This window comes from Corythoichthys intestinalis, chromosome 1, assembly GCF_030265065.1.
Source record: "Corythoichthys intestinalis isolate RoL2023-P3 chromosome 1, ASM3026506v1, whole genome shotgun sequence".
Lineage (NCBI taxonomy): Eukaryota > Metazoa > Chordata > Actinopteri > Syngnathiformes > Syngnathidae > Corythoichthys > Corythoichthys intestinalis.
In genome coordinates, this window is record NC_080395.1 from 54,313,210 (window position 1) to 54,338,706 (window position 25,497).

General features: G+C 38.8%; 1 protein-coding gene across 1 annotated transcript; it reads left to right on the plus strand.

Moving 5' to 3' along the window:
• The first annotated feature begins 1,981 nt into the window (after nt 1-1,981).
• On the plus strand, nt 1,982-25,011 carry cmtm4 (CKLF-like MARVEL transmembrane domain containing 4). Its single transcript, XM_057851074.1, has 4 exons — nt 1,982-2,823; nt 12,653-12,829; nt 19,122-19,220; nt 19,454-25,011. The coding sequence occupies exons 1-4, from the start codon at nt 2,638-2,640 to the stop codon at nt 19,616-19,618; spliced, it is 627 nt and encodes a 208-aa protein (XP_057707057.1). The 5' UTR covers nt 1,982-2,637; the 3' UTR covers nt 19,619-25,011.
• Nucleotides 25,012-25,497: the final 486 nt, after the last annotated feature.

Consider the following 25,497-nt stretch of genomic DNA (forward strand, 5'->3'; position numbering starts at 1 on the left):
AATGGGAAGTAAAGAACCGGGGAAAAACAGGTAATTTGGAATACAAATTTTAATTGGCTAAAACATTACTGGCATTGATAACATACGCTCCCATGTAGGAGTGGGAACTAGGGCTGCAGCTATCGAATATTTTAGTAGTAGATTAATCGATGGACTAGTTAGTTCGAATAATCGAGTAATCGGATAAGGAACATGAAAAATTTGAATACCAGAGCTGAGCCTTAAATGGCTCTATGTACAACAAAAGAACAATTGGCTAACTTACATAGAAAAAGTCCGCTAGCTTAAATGCTATAAAATGCTTTTTTTTTTTTTTTTTTTACAATGCTCTGAACAAATGGTTCAGACACATATTCCCACAAAAAATGCTAAATATACCTATGTACTAAATTATGAATGCATTAAAAAACAGCTAAAACAAAAACTTAGCTTACGTTGGTCTTAACAGGGAACAGTTGGATTCTGCATTGTGAAAAGAGGCAGACCAGAGGGCTGTGTATACACCCTAATCAATAAAACTAAATGCAAACACGTCCAAAGTAAACCATTACAACGCCACTTTAATTAAACAAATACTCGAAGCAACAAAATTTAATTTGAATATTTTTCTCAAATCGAATACTCTAGTTAATCGATTAATCGTTCCAGCACTAGTGGGAACCTCTTGGTACCTCACGATACAATACGATTTGCAATACAAAGCTCACGATAACGATGATCTGACGATATGGTGATACAACGATTACCGATACATTGGTCAGGAGATCATTCTAGGATATTCTACAAAGAGCTAATACACAGAAAAACAAGCTTCGGCTGTGAATTGGAATGAGTTTATCACTAGTAGACGTCCAATCCATTTGAACTGGGAGGGTGGCAGCGAATGAGCATCCCTCCCACTTCAAACAGATCGAACGTCAATGGCCGTCAGTGGCAGCCAATGCTAGGCAATGAGGTAATTTTGGGCCATTTAAGGTCATTTACCTGTTGATTTTCAGTAACTTCCTGTTGATTTTGGGGTATTTTATTGGTCACTCCTGTTTATTTTGAGTTACAGAACAGGAAGTGACCTGGGAATCACCCAAATGAATAGGCAGTGACTCAAACTCAACAGGAAATTACCTATAAATGCCTTAAAATGAACAGCAAGTGACCTGTAAAGGCCCGAAAATCGGACCGAATGACTGAATGCTCTGGTTTTGAATGAACGAATGTTCCCAGTCTAGATGGATTGGGCGTCGAGGACCGTTAAGTTAACTGAGACACTATTATGGTGGAAGATTTTGGTAGCAACTTGTTTTTGTTTTTTACACATTGAAACCTTTATAAAACGATATCTCGATTCTTGACAGGAGCATATCGATAACCTTTTGGGATACAAAGTATCACAATATATCACCATTTCAATATTTTGTCACACCCCTACTCCCATGCCGGGTGGCCAGTCAGAAAAACAGGATTCTGAAGATTCTGAAGGATTCTTTCTGCTGGTATAGACATGAAGTCTTTTTCTTTAAAGTTGGAAGTCTTGGAACGGTGGGGCAATACTTTTAATATTCAAGTGGAAGAAAACGTTTCCGTTGGCTTAATAGTTTCCACCAAAATGAAAATAATACTTTTCACATCCAGAACCTGACATTCACACTATTGCTTAAGTAGGCTACAAAATGATTTTTGGGGGCACAATTATGTTTTTTTTTTTTTTCTTTTTTTTTTTTATACCTTGCAATGCCACACCATGGCGTCGGATGGCAGTAAATACTAAGTGAAGGTAATAGGTACTGCATCAGCCATAAAAGAAAATTAAAACTAAAAACTAAAATTAATGAGAATTTACAAAATACGCAAAACTAAAGTAAAAATGACCGAGTCTTGTAGTCACAAGTAAGTAGAAGGAATTGTGTGTTAATGCTATCGAGGATAAATATAATTTTCCCAGGCCTTGGGCGAAGTCAATTGTTTTTGTATCAACAATTGGAAGCTTTGACAGATGAACAGCAAGAAAAGGGAAAAGCTGTCCGTCGCAGTGTGATTGGGTTTGAGTCCAAAATCCGCTTTCGCAGACAGTTGGGCGGAACTCGAAAGTGACGGAGAGTTTTCCCCAAGTATGTGCAGTTTGTGAGGGGCGGAGACAAGACTGCTCCGCATCCACGGGGAGCTTAGCCGCGCAGCGCTGCCTCAGTGCGGGCTACCGCGAACCGGACAACAGGCCGCTAGTTTAGGCTAGCTAACAAAAGGTTTCTCGCTCGGTCCAACTGGGCCGTGATGGGCGAATGTTGTTTAGTCGCAGAAAGAACTCGCTTTTCATCGCAAGCGTGTTTTCGTGCGTTCTATGCCACTGACCAGAGTCGACTCGTCTGTGGTGATGTGACTGTGGAAAACAAGTGGGCAGCCTTGTAGAATTCCAAGTGCTTCTTCTGTGGGCGACAAGCAGGAAACAGCCGGGGTGTCGACCTCCTTACCCTCGTGAACCCTATAAATCGTACCGGCGAGGCGGCCATGAGAAGTACACTTTCCTGTTCTTTTTCTTCGTCCCTTTTCTCCCGTCGATATGGAACAAGGAGGGCTTTTTGACGCTGAACGATAATCGACGCGGTTAGGAACTTTTTAAGAGCACATTACAAGCTCTTTGGCATCATGAGGAACACAGAGGAGGCGGAAGGCTTGGACGGCGAGGCCTCCAACACCTCCATGATCTCCGGGGCCAGCAGCCCCTATCAGCCCACCACTGAGCCAGTCCACTCGAGGGGTGTTTTGGGAGGCATTCGATGCGATGTGGAGTATCTCAAGTCTTACTTTGGTGTTTTAAAGGCAGTTGAAGTGGTAAGTTGCCTTTAAACTGAGTGCAGTACAGCGTAAACAGATTCTACTCAAAGTGGTCCTAATGAATAATGACAGAGTGTGTGTGCAAATTAGCCTGCAACATATGGTCACCGTGGATTAGGGCAGCCCATTCAGTGCTGAAATGGTGGATTAAATACTCCTGAATAAAATAAGGGAGTACATTGTGATTAATCTTAACTCATTCATTGCCATTAACAGCGTTATACATCAAGTTGGATCTGGAATGGATGGTAATGAATAGGAGTGGGAACCTCTTGGTACCTCACGACACGATACGATTTGCAATACAGAGCTCACGATAACGATGATCTGACGTTATGGCGATACGACGATTATCGATACATTTGTAGAATATCCTTGAATGATTTTCTGACCAAGAACTAATAAACATATAAACAATCTTCTGCTGGGAATTGGAATGAGTTTATCACTAGTAGACGTTCAATCCGTTTGAATTGGGAGGGTTGACAGCGAATGAACATTCATTCACTGCCAACCCTCCTACTTCAAACGGATTGAACGTCTATGGCCGTCAGTGGCAGTCAATGCCAGGCAATGAGTTAATCTTGAGCCAGTTAAGGTCATTTACCTGTTGATGTTCAGTTACTTGCTGTTGATTTTGGGGTATTTTATTAGTCACTTCCTGTTGATTTTGAGTTACCGAACAGGAAGTTACCTGGGAATCACCCAAATGAATAGGCAGTGACTCAAACTCAACAGGAAATGACCTACAAATGCCCTAAAATGAACCGCAAGTGACCTGTAAATGCCCTGAAAACCCACATTCTAAATGGATTGGGCGTCGTGCACCGTCAATGCTGCCTTAGAGTTAACTCTGACACTATTATGGTGGAAGATTTTGGTAGCAACTTGTTGGTTCCTTTTTATTTTATTTTTTTAGGTATTGACACCTTTTTAAAACAATATCTCGATTCTTGGCAGGAGCATATCGATAACCTTTTGGGATACAAAGTATCACGATATATCACCATTTCAATATTTTGTCACACATTGACAAAGATAGACGTCCAATTGGGACCAGGAGGATCTGACATTTGCTAGCCCCCTTCCAGTCCAAATTGATTGGATGTCTGTCACCGTCAGTTGCAATTCATGAAAACTGATAAAGCTGTCAGAACAGTGGGAATTTTGTTGACCTGTCGTTTTAGTTTCAATGTAATACAGTAAGTGGTCATCCGACAAAGTTACTACAGTTTGGCCAATGTAGAAACACCTCGTTGTTTAAGCAACAATGGTTCATCTGTCACTGTCAATGGCAGCCAATGGGTTTCAAAGAATTAATTAGACTAGGCAAGTAGGCATGTGGCGGTATGAGATTCTGACGGTATGATAACCTTAAGCCAAAATATCACTGTATTGCAATTGCAGTTTATAAAAAAATACAAACAAACCAAAAATTTCTCCATTGAACAGGATTTTTATTTTGCAAAACATTCGCAAATTGGAACATGAGTATAAAGTTCAGTTAAAAAAATATATTTAAATAAAAAAAACGGAAATATTCTAAATAAAATGTAAATAAATAATAGTAACTTAGGTGAGCCCAAAAGTCACAGCCAACATCAACATTAATACCATCAGAACAGAAATAATTGAATTATTTTCCATAAAAAGCACATGTGTATGACTCGTATCATGTTTACATTATAGACACTCTCAACCCAGACAGTTGCGAGAGAGAAAAAAAAACACGTTTTACCACCGCTGGACACACGAAACACGCTGGAGTCAACTCTCATAGCTGGAGGGAAACATTCATGACAATGTTTGCTAACCTTTGCTTTTTTTATAAATGCGAAATCATACTGGAGGTATTGCCTCCTCGGCAGCCACCCTCCGCAAACATGTTTTACATGTCGGTTAGCCCGCCTCAAAGCCATCGTGTAGCACAGCTGACTCACTGACACTGAGCAACAACCGGTGGGGGAGGGTTAAGTCTTGCAGCTGCAAGCGAGGGATTTCTTCATGCATTTTTGGGACATAAAAAATTGCTTATACTGTTGGGACGGTATGATGGAATTTTTTTTAGGTTTGGAAACCTTGACGTTTTCTTACCACGGTATACCTTGAAACCGGTAATCGGCACATGTCTACTTTACACACCAAGTACTCAACTCATTGAATGCCACTGACATCGATGGACGTCCAGTTTCGACTGGAAATGGATTTATATGGCCATTTATGCCATAGAAACATGATGACTTACTTCACCTCCAGTTCCCATAGTAAATCTGATTGAGTGTCAACTGAGTGACCGAGTCAAAAAAGCATCAAGCGATACACTCCCAACTGCAAAATCAGTCAGCATAACAAAACTTTAACCAGATTACCCCTTTCTATTTAATTTGGGACGATTCAATCCAGCACTTAAACAACAAAACAACATACAATGCGGCTATAGTAATCTGCAGTAGAAGATAAGTATACTGTATGTTGGTTTCATGTATTTTGGACCATTAAAATGGAGAAAACAAGCCTTTATGGCAGACATGTCCAAAGTGCGGCCCGGGGGCCAAATGCGGCCCGCGGTCAAATTTTATCCAGCCCCTAGCCTCTGTCATAAGATCAATAACGTCTGGCCCGCACACAGACTTAATAAATGGGTCAGCAGTACTGCTACCAAAATATGAAGTAGTTTACACATTAAATGCTGCTCCTCATTTACTCACTAAAAGGCAGCATCACTCTAAGCAATGTTACTCCGTGTGACGCTTGACTTCCAATTTTCTAAAATGGCAACAATCAACAAAAAAAAAAAAAGTTGACTGCGACGGCCGATGCTTCAAGGATAGGTGGAAATTGGGCTATTTCTTCACTAAAATACACAACAACTGTGTCTGCCTCATTTGCAAAGACATAGTCGCTGTTTTTAAAGATTTCAATGTGAGGCGATATTACCAAACAAGACACGCTGACATGTATGACAAGATTACAGGGAAGATATGCAGTGAGAAATTAAACTTGAAGCTAGTTTAATTTCCCAGAAGCAATATCCCGAGAGTCAAACGCCACAAAGGCTAGTTACGAGATTCTTGAAATTATTTATTAAAAAAAAAATAATAATAATAAAGCAAATGTGACACACAGAATGGCTTGCTAAAATTTGCATAAATATATTGTTCTACATAAAGGGCGTCAGTCAAGGGCGGCCCCCCACATTTTTACCACACCAAATCTGGCCCCCTTTGCAAAAAGTTTGGACACCCCTGCTTTATGGATTGCGTATGAGGTGCATGCATGTGTGTCATTTTCCCTTCTACTTCTGAAATTTGATGACAACCGTTTTTTCTCTCTTGTGACACTCTTAGTAGTAAACGTACAACACTAAACACTAAGTTTGCTGTAATTATTGTTGTCCTGATCTGATACTTAGTATCACTATTGGTGACCACTAAGACTATTTCTGTTGTATCGGATTTGGTCACAAAATTAGGTCCGATCCAGTATTCATGTTTTTTCTTTTTCAGTACCATCGCGCTTTTTGGCTGCTGCAGTTCAATAAAATAGGCAAACATGTCTGGTAATAGATGAGCATTGCGGAATATTTGTAAACAGAGCATTTCTCAAGGAAGTACCAGCGGGGCTCACTTTAATACAAAATATGATTAATCATTTACTGGTTGCATTACTTTTTAAGAGTTGGCCTCCATGTTTGTTTGAAAAGATGGAAGCAGGCTTTGATTTCAGACAATTTTGGCAATATTTTTCTGCATTAATGAACAAAAAAACAACAAAAAACAACCATCTTAAAAAAAAAGAATACGACTCCATTCTCTTCCATTTGTATTTTTGTTAGTTTGTTCCATTACCTGGTGATCCTTTTTTTGGGGGGGGGAATCCAAGTTGGCATACGCACAAACATTTCACTGAAATTATTAATTGCCTTGAAACACAGTCAACTATGTACGCACATTCAGCTCTGATTGCAAATAGTTTACTGTATCTGATTAATATGCTCATCTGCTTTGATTCAAATTTAACTTTAAGCTCGTGATAAAGTCTATCTCATTTACCAATAAGGACAGATGAACAACATTCAAGTTTACATTTGGTATGTTAGTGGTAGCCTGCAAGTCTCACCACCAGGCGGTTTCCTTGGCAGTTTTACTGCTTCATTCTGCAAATGCTTTTATTACATCCTAAATGGCATCATGTAATTAAGTCCAGTCCCGGGTGAAGGTCTAAATAACAAGAATGGAGGACACACCGTTAATGATCAAATACTCTGAACTGAGACTGTAAATCTACATTTAAAAAAATCTTTTACTCTTTTGTCATTAAGTCTGCCATGGATAAAAGGTAATTATTGCATTTGCGGGACCTGCACTGACAAACAGACAGACTATACTGTATTGTAGACAATCTACCACCCAACCCCCCTCCAACCTCCTCCTTCTGTCACGTGAAACCTGATCATGCTTTGTCTTCTTCAACAAAGCCTAACCCATATTCCAACAACTCCCTAATTACTGTAGGGAATTTCTTTCCATAGTTATTCCTTTTGATTTCACCTTTGAATATTAGCATGACAAGTTATACTGAAATATGTTTAGGTGCTTTAGATGTGATGAACTTTCCAGATGGTCCCAAATGTCTGTGAGCGCTTCCTGCTCAGAGAGACACTGCGGTTGCTTCTGGCTGAAATGTTACTTATTCAGCTCTTGGAGGGAGAATTCAAGAATTTTGTGCATGCATGTGGGAAGAAATGCATGCCATCGACTGCACATACACCTTATACTCTGTGGTGAAATATAACCTGCACTCATGCTAGTTATGGTTTCCCCCACACAGATTATGTTGCTGCGTGAGCATTCATACTTTACCATTTTTTTTCTTTCATTTACATACAGTACATACAACACTGGAAGTATCGCAATCAAAAAATGCTTTTGAAAAGATTGATACAATAATCCTAGCATATATACAACAAGGAAGAGATGCATCTGCACAGACTGCGTGGGGGTAAAGGTGGACATCTAATCATTACTTATAAGATCATCCAATATGGAGCTTTGTGGCCCCTCCTTCTCTTCCTCCTGTTTGGCAGCTCGACACCTGCTACACAGAGGCTGTTGGGAAAGCTATAGTTTTCTCTAACAGACATGACATCATCCCTAAGCAGTTGCAGCCTCGCACTCTTGTTTGGGTGTAACCCGTTTTGGTTGTGTTTCAGGCAAAAATTGCATCCTTCTCTGTGCTTCGATAAGTTGTGGTTGTTCAGAGAAGATTCTTCATTTTACACCAAGCCAAGACAATTAGGTAGTTGTCCGTGCAAGATTTCCCAAAAATGACAGAGTGAGGGAGAGACTGCGAGGTCTCTGTCGCTTCCAAAATAATTAGCAATGATGTTTTGTGGGAAATCCCCCTGTAACATTGTAAAAACAACAGCATTCTTCTATACTGGATTTTAGTGAAGGTATGCGCTCCAAAGAATGCAGTTGAGTAGAACATATTTTTAAGCATACTAGTAGTATACTAAGTATACAAGTACTCTAAATTCTTGTTGCTGTAAGAGGTTTTATAAACTAGAAACTGCAATTTCGGGAGAAATTACACCTTGGTCTTTCCTCTGTGGAGATACAGATCTTAGCCCCACTCAGGTCTATCAATAGAATGGACCATAATGCCAGTCAATGGCACGAAACAAAGTAAAAGCCATTAGAAATGAATGGGAGAATTGGACGTCCATGGACGTCAATGGCGGCACCCTTCATAATTGTTAATGGAATCGGGGAAGTTTGGGGGACACGTCCTATTGATATCTTGTCATTTTCTGTTGATTTGGGGAAAAAAAAAAATTCCCATTGAAAATGAATGGGAAAAAATTTGGACGTCCATGGACGTCAATGGTATCAACTTACATAGGCGTCAATGGAATCCAAGTACATTGGCATCAATAGAATGAAAAACCATGATTAAAAGCCATTAGAAATGAATGGGAAATTTGTACGTCCATGGCCGTCAATGGCGGCACCCTTCATAAGCGTCAATGTAATTGGGGAAGTTTGGGGGACACGTCCTATTGATATCTGGTCATTTACTTTTGATTTGGGGGAAAAAAAAAAATTCCCATTGAAAATGAATGGGAAAAATTTTGGACGTCCATGGACGTCAATGGTATCAATTTACATAAGCGTCAATGGAATCCAAGTACATTGGCATCAATAGAATGAACAAACATGAAGAAATGCCATTGGAAATGAATGGGAAGTTTGGACGTCCATGGACGTCAATGGCATCACCCTCCATAAGCGGGAATGCAATCGGGGACATTTGGGGTACACGTCTTATTGATATCTAGTCATTTTCTGTTGATTGGGGGAAAAAAAAAATTCCCATTGAAAATGAATTGGAAAATTTTTGGACGTCCATGGACGTCAATGGTATCAACTTACATAGGCATCAATGGAATCCAAGTACATTGGCATCAATAGAATGAAAAAACATGATAAAATGCCATTAGAAATGAATGTGAAATTTTGACGTCCATGGCCGACAATGGCGGCACCCTTCATAAGCGTCAATGGAATTGGGGAAGTTTGGGAAATTCCGGTCGTGCCGATACTTGAACGATGGCGATCGGTGTTATGGTTTGGGCTGCGCGGCGCGCCGAAAAAACGCGGAGACTAAGATGAAAAATAATAAAGAAATAATAAGTACAATAAAGTCGCAGAACAGCATTACCTTGTTCTTTCCTTTGGAAAGACCAAGGTAATTTGGGAAAATACTGTGTTTCAATTCAAACACGAGTTACTTCTTACCTTCTATTAATTTTCTTAAAATTAATTCATTGTCATGCATTGGCAAACTTGGTAGAGTTGGGATAGTGTTTTTCTTGGTTCTGTTGACTATGGGTTTTGGACCACATTCATCGGGTCAGTAATCTGCATGCGGTTTTGCTGGGCTTTTGATGGCAAAAAACACCTGAATAGCTGAATTCCTACCATACTGTGGTTTGTTGATGACTTTGTGAGTACGGTAAAAGACATCCGCATGGTTTGCCAGAAGTGGACTCATGAGATGGGTTCATGGCCCGTAGTCTATTCAGAGCACAATCTCTTCATCAACAGGACAGCATAGAATTTCTGCACAAACATTTACAAAGGCACAAGTCGAAGCCACTTTATATTAGAAAACAACACATTCCATTTTTATATTCTACCTCAGTAACGTTCTTCAAGCTCTAAGCTAAAACAACAAAAATGTTAATGAAAACAGTATGACTATTCCTAGCGATAATTAGGTATTTTGAATGGGCTTCACCTGTATAGTGTTTTTGTATCTTCAAGATACTCAGAATGCTTTGGCAGTTGACACGATTTCATCATTCAGTTACTGATCACACAGGATTAGGAGCAATGTGGAGGCTCAGTATCTTGCTCAGGGACACTTCGACGTGGTCACCAAGACAGGGGAATCAAACCCCAGACTTTGGTTTTGGGGAACGACTACTCTACCACTGAGCCATGCCGCCACAAAAACTTTTTTCTGAAATGAAAACATGTGTTCTTTGTAACTTCTGAGACATGATGCCAGCCATTTTATAGTCTTTTTTTTATCAAGCCTGCTTTGTGTGTTTCAGGAATAAACAGTGAATTATTTTATAAATGGGCTGACACCAAGTTCAATTCCCGTACTGACTTGCTTCAAAAATTACTATGGCGTAAGACTTGTACACAGACTGTGTACATACATGTACTGATGCCTCTGGAGGGTGGACACATCTTCAGTGATATTCCTGGAATCATCAGGTGTTTTTGGTCTTTCAACATCATACACCCTCCTCCTCCAACCGGGGGTGATCAGACCCCAGCTGGTGTCCAAATGGCTAGCTACCATGACACCATGACTCTCCTCTTCTGAGCCACAGCCATCTTGAGGCTCACTCTGCTGCGTCGGTGATACTGCGGATGGCTCTCCTCTTCCTCTCTTGTTCGATGCCTAAAATATGGAACGCCATGGCTAGAGAACAGGCTGTGACACCCATGCATCCAACCTCCACTGGGAGACATCTTGCTTTCTACCCAGCTTGCTGGCACTGACCAGTCCCAAGTACTTGGAGAGTTTCCCCTCAAAGGCTTCCTCCAATCAATCTTCCCATGGGACCGTTAACTCCAGCAACACTGCTTGCTTGGTTGACTCCGACACAATGTCGGCCACAGGGCGGTGACAGTGATGTGGCTTCAGTTGTCCTCTGATGTCCACCAGTAGCTGCCAGTCTCTTGCCGAAGTCAGAATACCATACAGACAATAATATTTTTTGTAGCTGTATTCAGTATTTTTCACGCAATACCATGTGTGTATATATATTTGTATATATTAGATATTCATTCATTTTCCATGCCGCTTATCCTCACGAGGGTCGCGGAGGTGCTGGAGCTTATTCCAGCTAACTACAGGCAGTAGGCAAGGTACACCCTGAATTGGTTCCCAGCCAATCGCGGGGCACAATGAGACAAACAACCATTCACGCACACATTCATGCCTATGGAAAATTTAAAGTGTTCAGTCAGCCTAATACGCATGTTTTTGGGATGTGGGAGGAAACCGGAGTGCCCGGAGAAAACCCACGCAGGCACGGGGAAAACATGCAAACTCCACACAGGAAGGCCGGAGCCCGGGATTGAACCCTTGATGTCAGAACTGTTAGGCGGATGTGCTAACCACTCAGCCACCATGCTGCCTATATCAGATATACTATATATATTTATAGGTCTATTTAAATGAACGACTGAATCAAATATTAGCATTTAGAAAAATGCGTTTAATCAGATTTACAGTACATTCGAAACAATATAAAATACACCAAAATTATCCCTGCCAAATTAGGAAAAAAATGCGGAACATAAAATGCCATCAGTCTATGGTTGATTTGACTTGTTTTTGGCCATGTACTAAGACATATGCTTGTGATTTTTGTCCTGGTTCTTTTCTGTGACAAGAAATGTGCTGTGTGTGTACGAGAATATTCTTTCAAGAGGCCAATCAATGCTAACTTTCGTTACCTCTTGAATAGTGAATTCCCTATATTAGCACTGAAGGAGCTGGCATGTTCAGGAAACAAAACGTTTTATATTATAATCCTCAGTATGTGTAATTTTTATGTCTGTTTGTGTTTTAATGTTGCCTTTGACCTCAGTTGGAGTGTAATAAACGTCTTTGGTCTCTAGCTATTTTGAAAATAAACTTACCTCTGTGTTTAGATCTTCAGCAGCATAATTGGTGTACTAGGAACTGTGCAAACTGTGACAAAGTTTCCGAGTTGCTTGGAATGCAAACTGCGATTAAAAATACAGTATATTATTCTTTCAAATGCACGCAGGGGCAAATGAAACACCTCTTATTCTTGTTGTTTAGTACAGGTAATCCCTCTGGTTACGAACGAGTTCCTACGCTGGCCACGTAATCGGAATTTTTCGCATAAACCGGAATTAACCCTTTAAGTACCCCTAAATAACTCCTGAATTTCAAAATAACTATCCAAAAACATGTACATCATCATACGTCATCATTGTAAATTTGAAGCTGTTGAAGCAATTTTTTTTCAAATTGCCTTTGTAATCTACGTGATTTAAAAAAATTTTTTAAAAGCATATCGGTTTACAAAATCTGCTTTGGATATCTGCAGTCAGCTGAATTTTTTTTAGATAGTGGTATTGGCATCGGCATTTGAAAAACCCATATCGGACGAACTCTGTGTCATTCATTATACAGTTGCCAAAAAATCTTCTAATTTGAGTATTTTTTTTTTACAATTGTCTCTTGCCTTTGATCCATCCCATTCTAGGTCCTGTCACTTCTTGGGTTCATCTGCATAGAAACCATCATGATGTGTTCCCCATGCAGTGGCGTCTACTTCTTTGAGTTTGTCAGCTGCACTGCCTTTGTGGTCACAGGCACACTCTTGGTGATTTTCTCTCTCAATCTTCACACCAAGGTGCCCCACATCAACTGGAACCTCACGGTTGGTATACCTTTCATCACAAAAATCACAGGCGTAAAACTGTTGCATGATGCCTTGAATCATAATATTTCTCTTTACTAATTAGCAAACATTATGAGGCTGGCGTTCTGTTGCTACATATGGCTTGGTCAGCTTTAGCCCCATAGTCAAATTGGAAGCCTGCATTGTGAATATTAAAACAATCATTAGCCAAACCCCTTTTGCGTGCAGAACAACCTCAGTTCTTTGTGGCATAACGTGAACTGAATTTGTTCCAAAGGGGTTTTTGCAAACCTAAGCATTTTTTTTCCACTAAGATGAATGGAAATAAAATCACTGTAATCTGTTCCAGCCCGGGAACCAAGTCGTCTGACAAATGTAGTGTTTTGCTGCATATTTATGATCTATATGCAATTATAAATCTTTTGGGAGTGAGGGGATTGGTTCCTATGCCCCCCACCAGTGTGAATATTTGGAAGATTGGAACATTGTACATTTGAGATTTCCCCAGAGTGGCTCAATGATATAGAGGTCAGGAAATGGTGATTGCCACATTAAAACCATCACTTTTTTCTTTTTTAGCCACTGAAAGGTCAATTTAGCCATAGCTTTGGCTCATTGTCTTGAGAAGTTCAAGTCAAATACTGTATATTTCCTTTAATCTGATGAATGCAAATTGTTCGCAAATATTTTTTCTGTACATACTTGCTTCATTTTGTCATCGTTTTCCACTACGGTATTTCTTTTAACATTACAGCTAAAAAACCCAGCAGAGTATTTGAGATCCATCTTTTACAGTAGGGATAATGTATTTTTTTAATCGAATTCCAGATTAATTTATTTTACACACCCTGACCCGGACCCTAAAATTCAAAGGGCACAAGCAAAATATTTAGAGGTGACAATTGTGAACTCATGAGAATTTTTTTTCTCTGGCTATAGAATTACTCGGGAGAAAGTACACGCTGACAGTCATCTTTACCATTGTTATGATTATTATTTTTTTTACAAGAGTGATGAGAAACCTTTAGATTTTTCCAATCGGCCAAACGTCATTTCACGCACTAGCCAATTACAGCAGAACTACTAGGAGAAATGACCATCAAATAAAAATCACTGATTCTGCGCTCAAAAATGCACTTTCAGATTTTAATAAAAACAACAACAAAAAAAACACTAACAAAAATGACAATGACCACATTGAATACAACACTTGATATTTAGTATGTAGCCTGCCTTCTGCCAGAGGTCAGCTAGTATAGGGCCCAGCACCCTGTGACCCTGAACTGTTTAAGTACGGTTGAAGATACACTAATTTTCAGAACATCAAAAATAATCCTTAATCTTTTGGGTTAATATGTAACAAAAGTGAGCATTACCGGGCAAACGGTACTGTTTTCTAACTAAATTAACCTTTGTAGCTGAAAATGTTTTGACAGCACTGGCTAGGAATTAGTGATACACTATTTGATAAATAAAAAGTACCATTCCAATTCATATGTATTTGCCACTTGACATAGACCATATACAGTGTGATCGACTGCTTGATTAGTCAGGATCTTTGACATATGTAAAACAATGAATGAAATAATTCCACTCATGTGGTCTGTTTTTAGCACTGGGTCTCAGTTTTTAAATGCTCATTTTTCAGTGGCACTACTCACTTTGGTGTCAACAATATTTAAACATACTTTGCAGCAGACTGCTAGTTGCTAACTGTCAATGTCATTTCTTGGTAGCTCTTTCAATTTCCGTCAGTCTTAGTATTTTGGATGGAAATACATGTAATCATATTTTAGTCATTTCAAAATGTGTTTGTCTCGTTTTCATAGACGAAAACATGTCTATTATACAACTTTTGTCTAGTTTTAGTCAGCGCTTACCCAAAATGTCAGTGTTTAAAATTCAAGTTTTAGTCCAAAAATAAATAAATAAAGGTTTTCACATTTTTGAAGGAATATTGACAGATGAGCACATATTGTAGTGTCTAAAAGGACAGTGCCAACGTTATGATGATAATACATACTCAGCAGGGAAACAGTACAGTATTTACAATTTATTATACCAATCTGTAAACTATGAACTGTGTGTTAAAAAAAAAAAGTAAAATCCAGGAGGACGCTTGCCACGCATTATGTTTATGCTAATGTGAATGCTATGCTAATGCTACAAGTTACATTCAATGTATGATGATCACTTAGCACAGGCCTTTAAAGGCTAAAGCAGGGGTGCCCATTACGTCGATCGCAACACTAGTGTGGGTAGCTCGCGGCACCCCCCCATAAAAAATGTACATACGTATTTAATTATGTTGTGAGCAACTTTTTGGGTGTTTTTGGGGGGTGGGCGCAGCACTTGTCACATAAGTGACACGACCTAAACACTGCTGGGATGCAAGCTGACATACAACACGAACAATGAGAACATTTCATTCATTGTGAACATATGACAGAAATCATGTCACATTTTCGTCTCATCAGACAAAAACTGGCATTCGTCTCGTTATGTTTTGGTCTTCTAAGACATCTTTTTAGCTCATTGTCATCACATCATTGTCATGAAAAATTGTTCACTCAGAAAATACTTTCCTCATCGGCAAGGAAAACAACAATGATCACTGTCTGATGTTACAACTAGGGTTACAGCTATTGATTATTTTAGTAGTCGATTAATCCATGTACTAATTAGTTCGAATAAACAAGTAATCGGATGAGGAACACGAAAAATTAAAATACCTGAGCTGAGCCTCAAACGGTTAAAAAAAAAAAAAGATCTATATACAACAAAAGAAAAATTGGCTAACTTACATAGCAAAAGTCTGCTAGCTTAAATGCTATAAAACGCTAGCGTTTTTTTGTTTGTTTTTTTCTTAACAGTGCTCTCAGCAAATGGTTCAGACACATGTTCCTACAAAAATGGCTAAATGTACCTATAAACTAAATTACAAATGCATTAAAAAAAGATTAGCCCAAACAAAAACTTGGCTCATGTTGGTCTTAACATGGAGCAACTGGAATCAGCCATGTGAAATGAGGCAGACTAGAGGGCAGTGTATCCACCCAAATAAATAAAACTAAGTGCAAACACTTGCAAAATAAACCATTACAGCGCCACTTTAATTAAACGAATACTCGAAGCAGCAAAATTTAATTCTAATCTTTTTTTCCTAATCGAATACTCGAGTTAATCGATTAATCGTTGCAGCACTAGATACAATTACAAATGACTGACAAAATGCAACAGTTTCAGTAAACATGTTTTTAACGGCAACAATTCAGCTGAAGCTTGGAATGAATTTTTGGAACCAACCCCCAAAATATTGATATGTTTACATTAGAGTTTATGACAAATTTACATGCACCTTAGTCGCTTAATCGTGGAAGCCCTAGTGCCAACACATCACTAAAGAAGCAACAGATCAAATCACAAGAGTCAAGCAAGTCATATTTATATAAATTTGGTAAAGTGTAGAAAATTATCCAGTCAAATCAAGTTTTTTATTTTTATTTATTTATTTATTTATTTATTTTTTGGGGGGGGGGGGGTTTCAGCCTGGTTTTCTTAATATTCGATTTCTTCCAATAATTTCTATTTTGTTGCATCTCAAGTACAGTATCAACAGAAGCATTCATTTTTCTCATTTTAGTCGTCGTTTTAAGTCAGCACTTTGATCAAATGGTTATGATCCCTTGACAGGTAGGGGAGACTGACCCTACTCCTACATACTGGACTGTCTCAGAAAATTAGAATACACAATATTCTAATTTTTTGAGACAGTCCTGTGTATATATACAGGACTGTCTCAGGAAATTAGAATACACAATATTCTAATTTCCTGACTGTCTCAGGAAATTAGAAATTAAATATTGTGTATTCTAATTTTCTGAGACAGTCCAGTATACAGGATAAGCCACAGAGAAAATGGATGCATTGTCGTTGCATTAACTTAATGTGGGCAGACTTGACAATTTTGGTGCGGATTGATTTTGTGTTTCCTGACCTGTGACTGGAACGTCACGGGTGCATTACACATTAGGATCTCCTACATGGCAAGGGTGTAAATGTAAAGAATGGGGAATATGGTGGGAGGTCTAAAAGTTAATTGTTACTCGAAGATGCAGTGTCAGCTGTAGCAAAATGAGTTGGTTGGTTTAGTTTACATTGCTTGCCTTTTAATGTTTGCCTAAACACACAAGATGGTGCTGCCTGCGCAGCAGTGAGTGGAAAATAGCTTTTAGCTGTAATTTCATAAGCCACACTGCTTACATGTCATACTCAAGAAATGGATGTTAAGCCAGATATTCAAATCCAAATGTAGCTATCAAATTGCGTTATAGCATCATTGGTATGCAATTATGCCTCAAGTAAGGAAAAAATGTGTTCATTTGGCCTAAATAAGAGTTTTCTAGTCGTGGAGTGACTTCAGCCAGTTTTTGAAATCCACACTCCAGTTGTGACCAGCAGTATTCATAAAATTTTAACTCCTAAAGTTTGTTTTATTTGTTAGCACCCTCTACATTCAAATTCTATTTAATGTTCTAACTGGGTCCACTAGACTCTGGTTAAAGTTTTATGTGTTATCCACTCACTGTGGGATGATTAAACATACTATCTGTATGAGAACTGAAAAAAGAGCATGATTTATTTATTAACAGGTCTTTTAATGTTTTTCTTAAAGAGTTGCTGAATCATTGTCAAATTGAAAAATTGTCATCCTTCTTCATTCATTTCAAAATGTAGCTTGATGCTGCCATTTTGCTATGCTAGATGAATGAATTTATTTTTTGTTTTTGTCCTTTTTTTATTTTTATTTTTTTTACAGCCCATAGTTAGCTGGAATAGGCTCTAGAACCCCCACGACCCTTGTGAGGATGAGCAGAACAGAGATGAATGAATGAATAAATGAATTACATTGTACTTAGTTTGGCACCATACACGCATCAGGTATAGAGTAAGAATCTAAATCGTTTGTGTGCTTAGTTAGGCATGAGATCTTGTTTTATTTGTTTACATGCACAAAACAATCAGACTACCAGTTTACATGTATGCAGGCTGGCATAAAAGCTCCTTTTAACTTGTTTTCTAACAAAAGTTTTCGGCTCTGTGTAGCCTCTGCACCCTTTAAGTTTTATTTGAGTACTAAAGAGATCAGCCTTGGTTCCCTTGGTTATTGGGATGAAAAAAAGAATAATTCCAGAATCCTTTTTCCTAATTTTACTGCTAGTTTGCTGAACCATTGTATGCTGACGAAAAATAATCTTACTTGAAGAAATAAATTTGATTACATAGATCAGTGATGTTTGTCCCTGAAGTACTGAATAATAATTTGTATGGTGAATTTCTTCACAGTACTATGAGTCACAGTTGAAGTTTTTTTTATTTTCATTCAACTGTGAATAGCTAAATGCATGTTTGTTTTCAAATATGCCCATTTAGTGCAATTGTGGATTTGTTCACTCAAGTCACTTTTCAAATATAACACCGGTTTGTAAACAAATTCCCCCCCCCTCCCATCTCCAATCATTTGTTTGCACTTCTTGAAGCTGATGTAGCATGAATTTAGGGTATGTCCCTGTCAGTTCCAACACGCCCACTCTAGTCCAGCTTTCAATTGGTTTCATCCAATGTTTTATGTTTTTTTATTTGTGAAAAGGCGCTTACTGAGGTTTGGCCATTGCTGGACCAGAAAGCCAGCGGTTTGGTCTGGTCTGCTGTTATTTAAGGTTTTACAGAGTGTCGCCTGGGCGAAAACATGGAATGTGTCGGACCGAACTGACTGGATGTGTGATGTTTTTGCTTCCCTGCATGAGACAGGACCCTCAAAAATGAGGCTGGATCTTGTTGAACTGGTTGGGTGTGTCACATGTAACTGTGTGTGTTGTGCCTGTTGGGATTCATGTCCGGGTTGTTTGCAAAGTGGGTGTGGTTAGAATTAGGGTTGAACATTTTAACACAATAGTATTATTTTGAATTACTTCTCTTGTCTGTGACTGCTTGTGTAATTTCAGTTGTGGGAAGCTTGCGTGTCAAATGACCCAAGAAAATAAATGTTGGGGTAGTGCAAATCATGCATTTAAAATGAGAAAATGACTTGTGTATAAAGAAGTAGGTCAAATTCTCTTCTGTGGGGGATGGTCTGTTTGCAATTTGAGGTGTGCACCACCTTTGAACTTTTGTAGTTCCTGGTTTGAATGGGTTGTAATAAAGCAACATTGACACAGTCTGCGTAGTTATAACAGCCAACCAAATTGTTGTTTTTCCCCCCCAGACAAACGCCTAACTGACAAAGTGCATGTTTTTTTGTGTTGTATAGGATTTGGGCAACACGGCAGCCAGCACCTTACTTTTCTTCTTGTCTTCTCTCGTGCTTGCTTGCATAAACCACAACACTGGAGCTGAAATCTCCGCAGTGGTGAGTAAGCGGGCAAGAATGATTGTTTTGCACACTTTGTAAAGTGGTGCAGAGTAAAATATGGGGTCCAGTTCACAGTTTAAAATGTCGAGTTTGATGTTCACTTCAAACTGCATTGTATGCCTCATTAAATATTTGTAATGCAAGTGTGAGAATCTATTCTAAATGAGCTTGTTTTGTTTCCCACCCAAATTATGCATTGTTATTAACTTCCCGTTTCCTCTTGTGTGTAGACCTTTGGCTTCCTGGCCACAGGTGTGTATGTTCTGAACACCTTCCTGGCTGTACGGCGGTGGCGCCGTGGCAACGGGACTCAGAGAGCAGCCCAGAACAGTGAGTACATGCGGGCGCGCACAGCCTCTCGTGGAGAAATGGAGGCACGGCCCGAACTTGCGTGAGCTCTCAATGTGAATGAAAATCACATGACTGACAGCTGATGGAGAGGCCCTCCACCTCGAGTGGAGTGTCCGCCTCAACTCGTGCTTCGGAGCAACGTAACTTTTGCTCTGCTTCCTGCCATCATTCCTGAGCCACAGATGTGCTCCTCAGTCTGTTTATCAGGAATCAAACATTCCACCATGCGGAGGCTAACTGAAGGAATGGAAACAGTCAATGTTCCGCCCACGTGTGTCTCCTCTTCAGGATTGAAGCATGATCTCCATGGCAGTCCAAACAGACTCCCAGCAACCTGTTAGTACAGATCAGTAAGTCAACTTATCCAAATTTGTACTGTCACAAGCTTTTGGCAAGACAAGGCTGATACATTTAATCACTGAAGGGTATTCATGCTGATTAAGTTGATTTCCTTTTTGTCACGATGCCTTTTAATCTGTGGCATCAAGCCACTAAACAAAAACTTTGCTGTGTGCAATCAAATAGTTTATTTTTAGCTGAGATGATTTTAATGATTTTTTTTTTTTACATTATAAAGACATTTGTAGTTGGACACAAACATGAAGGTTATTGCCAGTACACGTTTTCCTAATCTATTTCATTTATTTGTCAACACTGAGGCAACTAATACTAGGCAATTTCACTTTATTTACTTTGTCAACATTTGCATGATTATCAATTTTGTTTCTGTGTCCAGGTTAACAATTTTCTTGTACCAAGTCTATCATAGAGGGTTGTAGTTTTTTCTTTGTTGCTCTCGTGCTGTTTTGCATTTTCACCCACCCCGTGTTTTTATGACTGATTCGCTTAAAATCTGTGTATTCAATAACGACATACTATCCGTTTAGAATCAAACCTGTGATTACTACAGGTTAAAAAGAGCAATTCCTTGACACTCCATCGACTTTTTGTAAAGTTGAACCGCAATGGTGGTCTCATTATTTAACGCTGCACATTTGCTGGTAGATCGTGTGCGCCACCTTTTGGATTATTACAGTACTTCAATAACCATTTTTGTAGCTTTACTACTACAGTATGTGCACATACGAGTAACACTCAACTGTATACAAAATACACATCCATTCCACTCGATTTCCATTTATGCATATGCAATCTGTTATACAGCAAGAATCACTTCACGTATTTATTATGCATTGCTTTTATGGTAATTTTGTCATTAAACTAATTGACTCATAGACTGACTGGTGTTTTTTTTTTTTTTTTTTAAATTTTTAAAAAAATGTTTTTAGTAATTTTATTTAGTCTGCAAGAGCCCAACACAATGCTATTATTGCAGTACTAGTTCCACTGATGCACAAAATTTGCCATCTGTGAATTTGAGTTCGACACCAATGGCAGTGTATCAAATACTTGTTCTCCCCACTGTATGCCCGAACTATTCAATATGTTAATCATTTATGTACAAAACTGCTATAAATGTCCCTTATTTAAATTTGAGGTTGCAACTAAGTTTTGTGGTATTTCAAGAAACATTTGGATCTCTTTGGCTACCGGCAGAGAAATTGAACTTAACATTTAGCACAAAGTAATAAATGGTTCAACTTTATTTGTAGGAAAACAATAACTTAAACATGGGAACAAGACCAGGTTTGCTCAGCAAACAATCAATTTCAATAAAGAACATGTCATCAAATACAAAAATAAACATCTTCATGAACATAGTATGATGACTGTACCAAACAAAGGTTATATCTAAATTCTATCAAAAGCGAAGTGATTTGTACGGCCCATCCACTGTGCCTGGAACGTGTTCCTTCGTTGCCATCACATCTGCAAGAAAATAGAACACATACAATAACACATCTATAGCAATTAACAGTAATAGATGTCAAATCCATTTGACTGGGAGAGGCTGGTAGCAAATGATCACGCCAAACCAAGTCAAAATGGATTGAACGTGTAGTAATGTTAATGACGCTGAAACAAGCATTTACATCCAGTCCTCCCAGTTTAAATTATGTATCGTTATCACTTTTTAAGTTCCGAGACGAAAACATTTTGAGAATTGTTGACTGAAACTAGACGAAACCTGTATAGGTTTTCATTAACTAAACCTAGACGAAGACAAACACATTTTGAAATGGCTAAAATATGACCAAGACTAATAAGTATTTTCGTCCGAAAGACGAAGACGAAAATTTAAATGGCTGCCAAAAACAACACTGTGTCGAGTTTATTCACCATGTGCAGTCTTGATTGTAGGCTTTGGAAGAGTCCTTAACTTTGAGTTAGGGGTGCCTTCAACAGACCACATGTCCAGTTGGACCTCCGCTGTCTCCTCGTTTGATAATTGAATGGCATTGCAACCTGTAAATGAAATTTCAAGTTACTCGTACGAAAGAAAACGGTCAAAATTAATCTGTTACAACACAGGAGACATGATTTAGAAAAGACGATAAAACGTGTTAGCTTCTAAGCTAGCTCGGAGCATGCTTGACAAACGAACGTTTGAAAGAAACTTTTTTTTTTTAAAGTGGGGTAATAAACACCTTACTAATTAACCTTTTAATAAAACCTACACTTACCTTCGCTGGTAGGATGAATGTTTCTGACCGAGGACTCGTGGTAGAATGTAGCCGTGCGCTCCATGGGATATTTCTCCCACTGTAACTTGCCAGGCAGGGGCGTCTCGGTCAGGAAGACGAAGTTCCAGCGTTCTGTGGCCTCCAGGATGAATTGGCGAAGCTCCCTTCGTAAATCTTGCACCACTCCGGTGTCCGGGGAACCAAAAAGTCGCTTGCGGACAGCATCTCTACGCACAAGCTTCTTCATCTTGCCAGGGGCCATGGTGATGTGCTAACGGTTAAGTGTTTACGATGAAGTGTGATTTGTGATGACCTTGACCACATGGGTCATGTGACGTATCAAAGGGCGCTTCAGCCAATCAAAGATGAGTGCGCATTCTACGTCATAGCATAAGCCACCTTTGATGTGTTGGAGGGGAGAAAACTGATTGTGTCCCGTTTGTTGCTGTTACGGGGGAGGGGGGGCTTTTTCTATAGGTCAGCACCTTGGTGCGATATTTTTCCTGTTGCAACAGTCAAAAGAACTGAAATTTACAATCTATATTCTAATATTTGTCTCATGAAATTGCTTATTAGTCATCAACTAAGAAATCTGACAAAGGTTATTTCCAGTGTTATTAATAACGACGTTCTTTTCTTCAGTAGTGAGTAATCTAAATTTTCTCATCTTGGCAACGGCGTTACCTTACTGAGGCGTGAAAGGCGTGCGTTACTATGCGTTGCGATGATGGTTGACTGACGCGATAAAAGTCTGAAAAAGACAGACTCACGGAGACGAGAGAGCAGAGCAGGAGTGGGGAGGAGGCAAGGGAATTTGACGCCGTTGCAAACGCGATGCTACTATGCTAGGTGACTCCAATAATACCTGACTGTAGCCGATAGCCTACAAACTACGCCCACATGATGCTTCGGTAGATATCACATATATACAGAACTAGATGCAAATGACAGACACGGCGGCATTACCAACAAGTATAATAAATTAGATGCGTTAGTAAACAGCCGCCATCTTAAAGCAGTAGATTTCTCAAGAAAGCTCTGTTGTAGAGAATCTTCCAAGCAAACCTAAGTAACTTTTTATGTAAAATACTCCTAAATCAGCTAAACTTAAATCTATCTTTAAATGATGAAACCGTTCTAAAATTTACACATGTCAAATAGACAGTAGGGAACTAATGCAATAACGGGAAAAATTTTAACAACTTTAACGGCTGATTCACAACATTAAATGACTTCCAAACATAGCAAAGGTTACCATCTAGTTATCGCAATATCCCCAATACCCCTGCGTCTAAGTTTAGGGGAAAGAATTGGGCTAGGGCCAATTGTCCCAAAAACCCTTTAAAATTCACATTGTGTGACCCCCCCACCCTTTTTTTTTTTTTTTTTGAGGTATAAAAACACGAAAATTATGACGTTACTTTGCCAAGTAACTAATTACTCTTACATTCAGGTAACTGACTTACTAACACAATTACTTTTTGGGAGAAGTCATTTGTAACTGTAATGACTTTTTTTTACACCAAGATTAACAACACTGGTTATTTCACATATTGAGTAACGGCAAAGTGGGAGTGAATTGGATTTATAAATCAGAAATGATGTAAACCTACTAAGTTGGCACGGGAGCCAACTCGTGGGCGGCCGTGGCGCACTTGGCGAAGGTCAGAGGTTCAATCATGTTTATGACTGTCTTCCCACCATCGCATTGCCCTTAGACAACACTTAAATTGTGCCCAGTGGGTTGCCAGCGTCTTGCATGACAGCAGCGCCACTGGAAAACATTTTGGGAATGATAAAACATGAAGCTAAAAGCGCTACATAAATTAGTATATTTAAGTATTTTTCCTAATCTATTCCATCGTTTTGTCAACACTGTGGGCAACTAATACCATGCAAAGTCGCTTGATTTACCTTGTCAACATTTGCTTGATTATCATATTTGTTTCTGGTGCAGGTTATCATTCTCATATTCTCTTGTACTAAGTCTATCATAGAGGGTTGTAGTTTTTTCTTTGTTGCTCTCGTGCTGTTTTGCATTTCCCACCAAGTTTTTATGACTGATGCACTTAAAATCTGCATATTTAATAACTACATACTATCCGTTTAGAATTAAATCTCTGGTTGTACTATAGGGTTATAAAAGAACCCAGATAGCAGACATACATTGAAAAGATGTTGAATCAACATTCCACTGTCGATCTTATATCGTTGAATCCACGTCACTTTTGCACCCTCAATTAATGTTGTTTCAACGTTGAAATCCTTACAAAACCCAAACGTCATTTCGATTACTAATAATATTGGAACAACGCTGAATCAATGTTATGTTTTGACCAAAACACCCGCTCATCCATAATTCAATTACTTTTCAATCATATGTCCCGGTCAATAATAAATCAACTATTTGTCAACATTAGTTCATCGACTATAAAACAATGTTAATGAAACCATCGCCTGACATACCATAGAACAATGTTGTTTCAACGTCACTTGACGTCGAAAATTTCGATGTCAACCATACTGATGATTTTGATGGAAAATCAACATTTATTCAAAGTCGGCCTGCTAACTGGGAACAATTCCTTGATACTCCATCAACATTGTTGGACTACCTATATAACGCTACACATTTGCTGATAGATCGTGTGCGCCACCTTTTGGTTTTCTAAAAATGTACAGTACTTCAGTTACCATTTTTTGTAGCTTTACTACAGTATGTGCACATTAGTGACTCAACTGTATACACATCCATTCCTCTTTCATTTATGTATATGCAATCTGTAATACAGCGAGAATCACCTACGCATTTATTATGCATTGCTTTTATGGTAATATTGTCATTAAACTAATTGACTCAAAGACTGACTGGTGTGATTTTTAATGTGTTTTAGTAATTATATTTAAAGATGTCCCGATCGATCGGGTCCAATCACGTCATTTTCAAAGTATCGGAATCGGCAAAAAAATATCGGACATGCCTTTTTTTTAATATACATATTTTCTTTATTTAAATCGTTTTCTAATTGAATTTAACGTTACAGACAAAATGTCTTACACTCATCCAGAGTAGTTTTGGCTTAAAGTAGGGTAATCAAACTTATTGCGTTAACGGCGGTAATGAATGTTTTTTAACTAATCACGTTAAATAATTAACGCATGCGCTGCAAGACCCACTCACGCATTGTCGCGCACAATCTATTAAGAAGTTGTTTTACCTATAGATAGCGCTAAAAGGCAGCATATAATGAGTAGAGAGAACTTTGACAGCCTTTGGAGCCATTTTTTATGTGGCTAAAGCCTTACAACACCTCTCTCAGCAATTTAAAATAACGTGG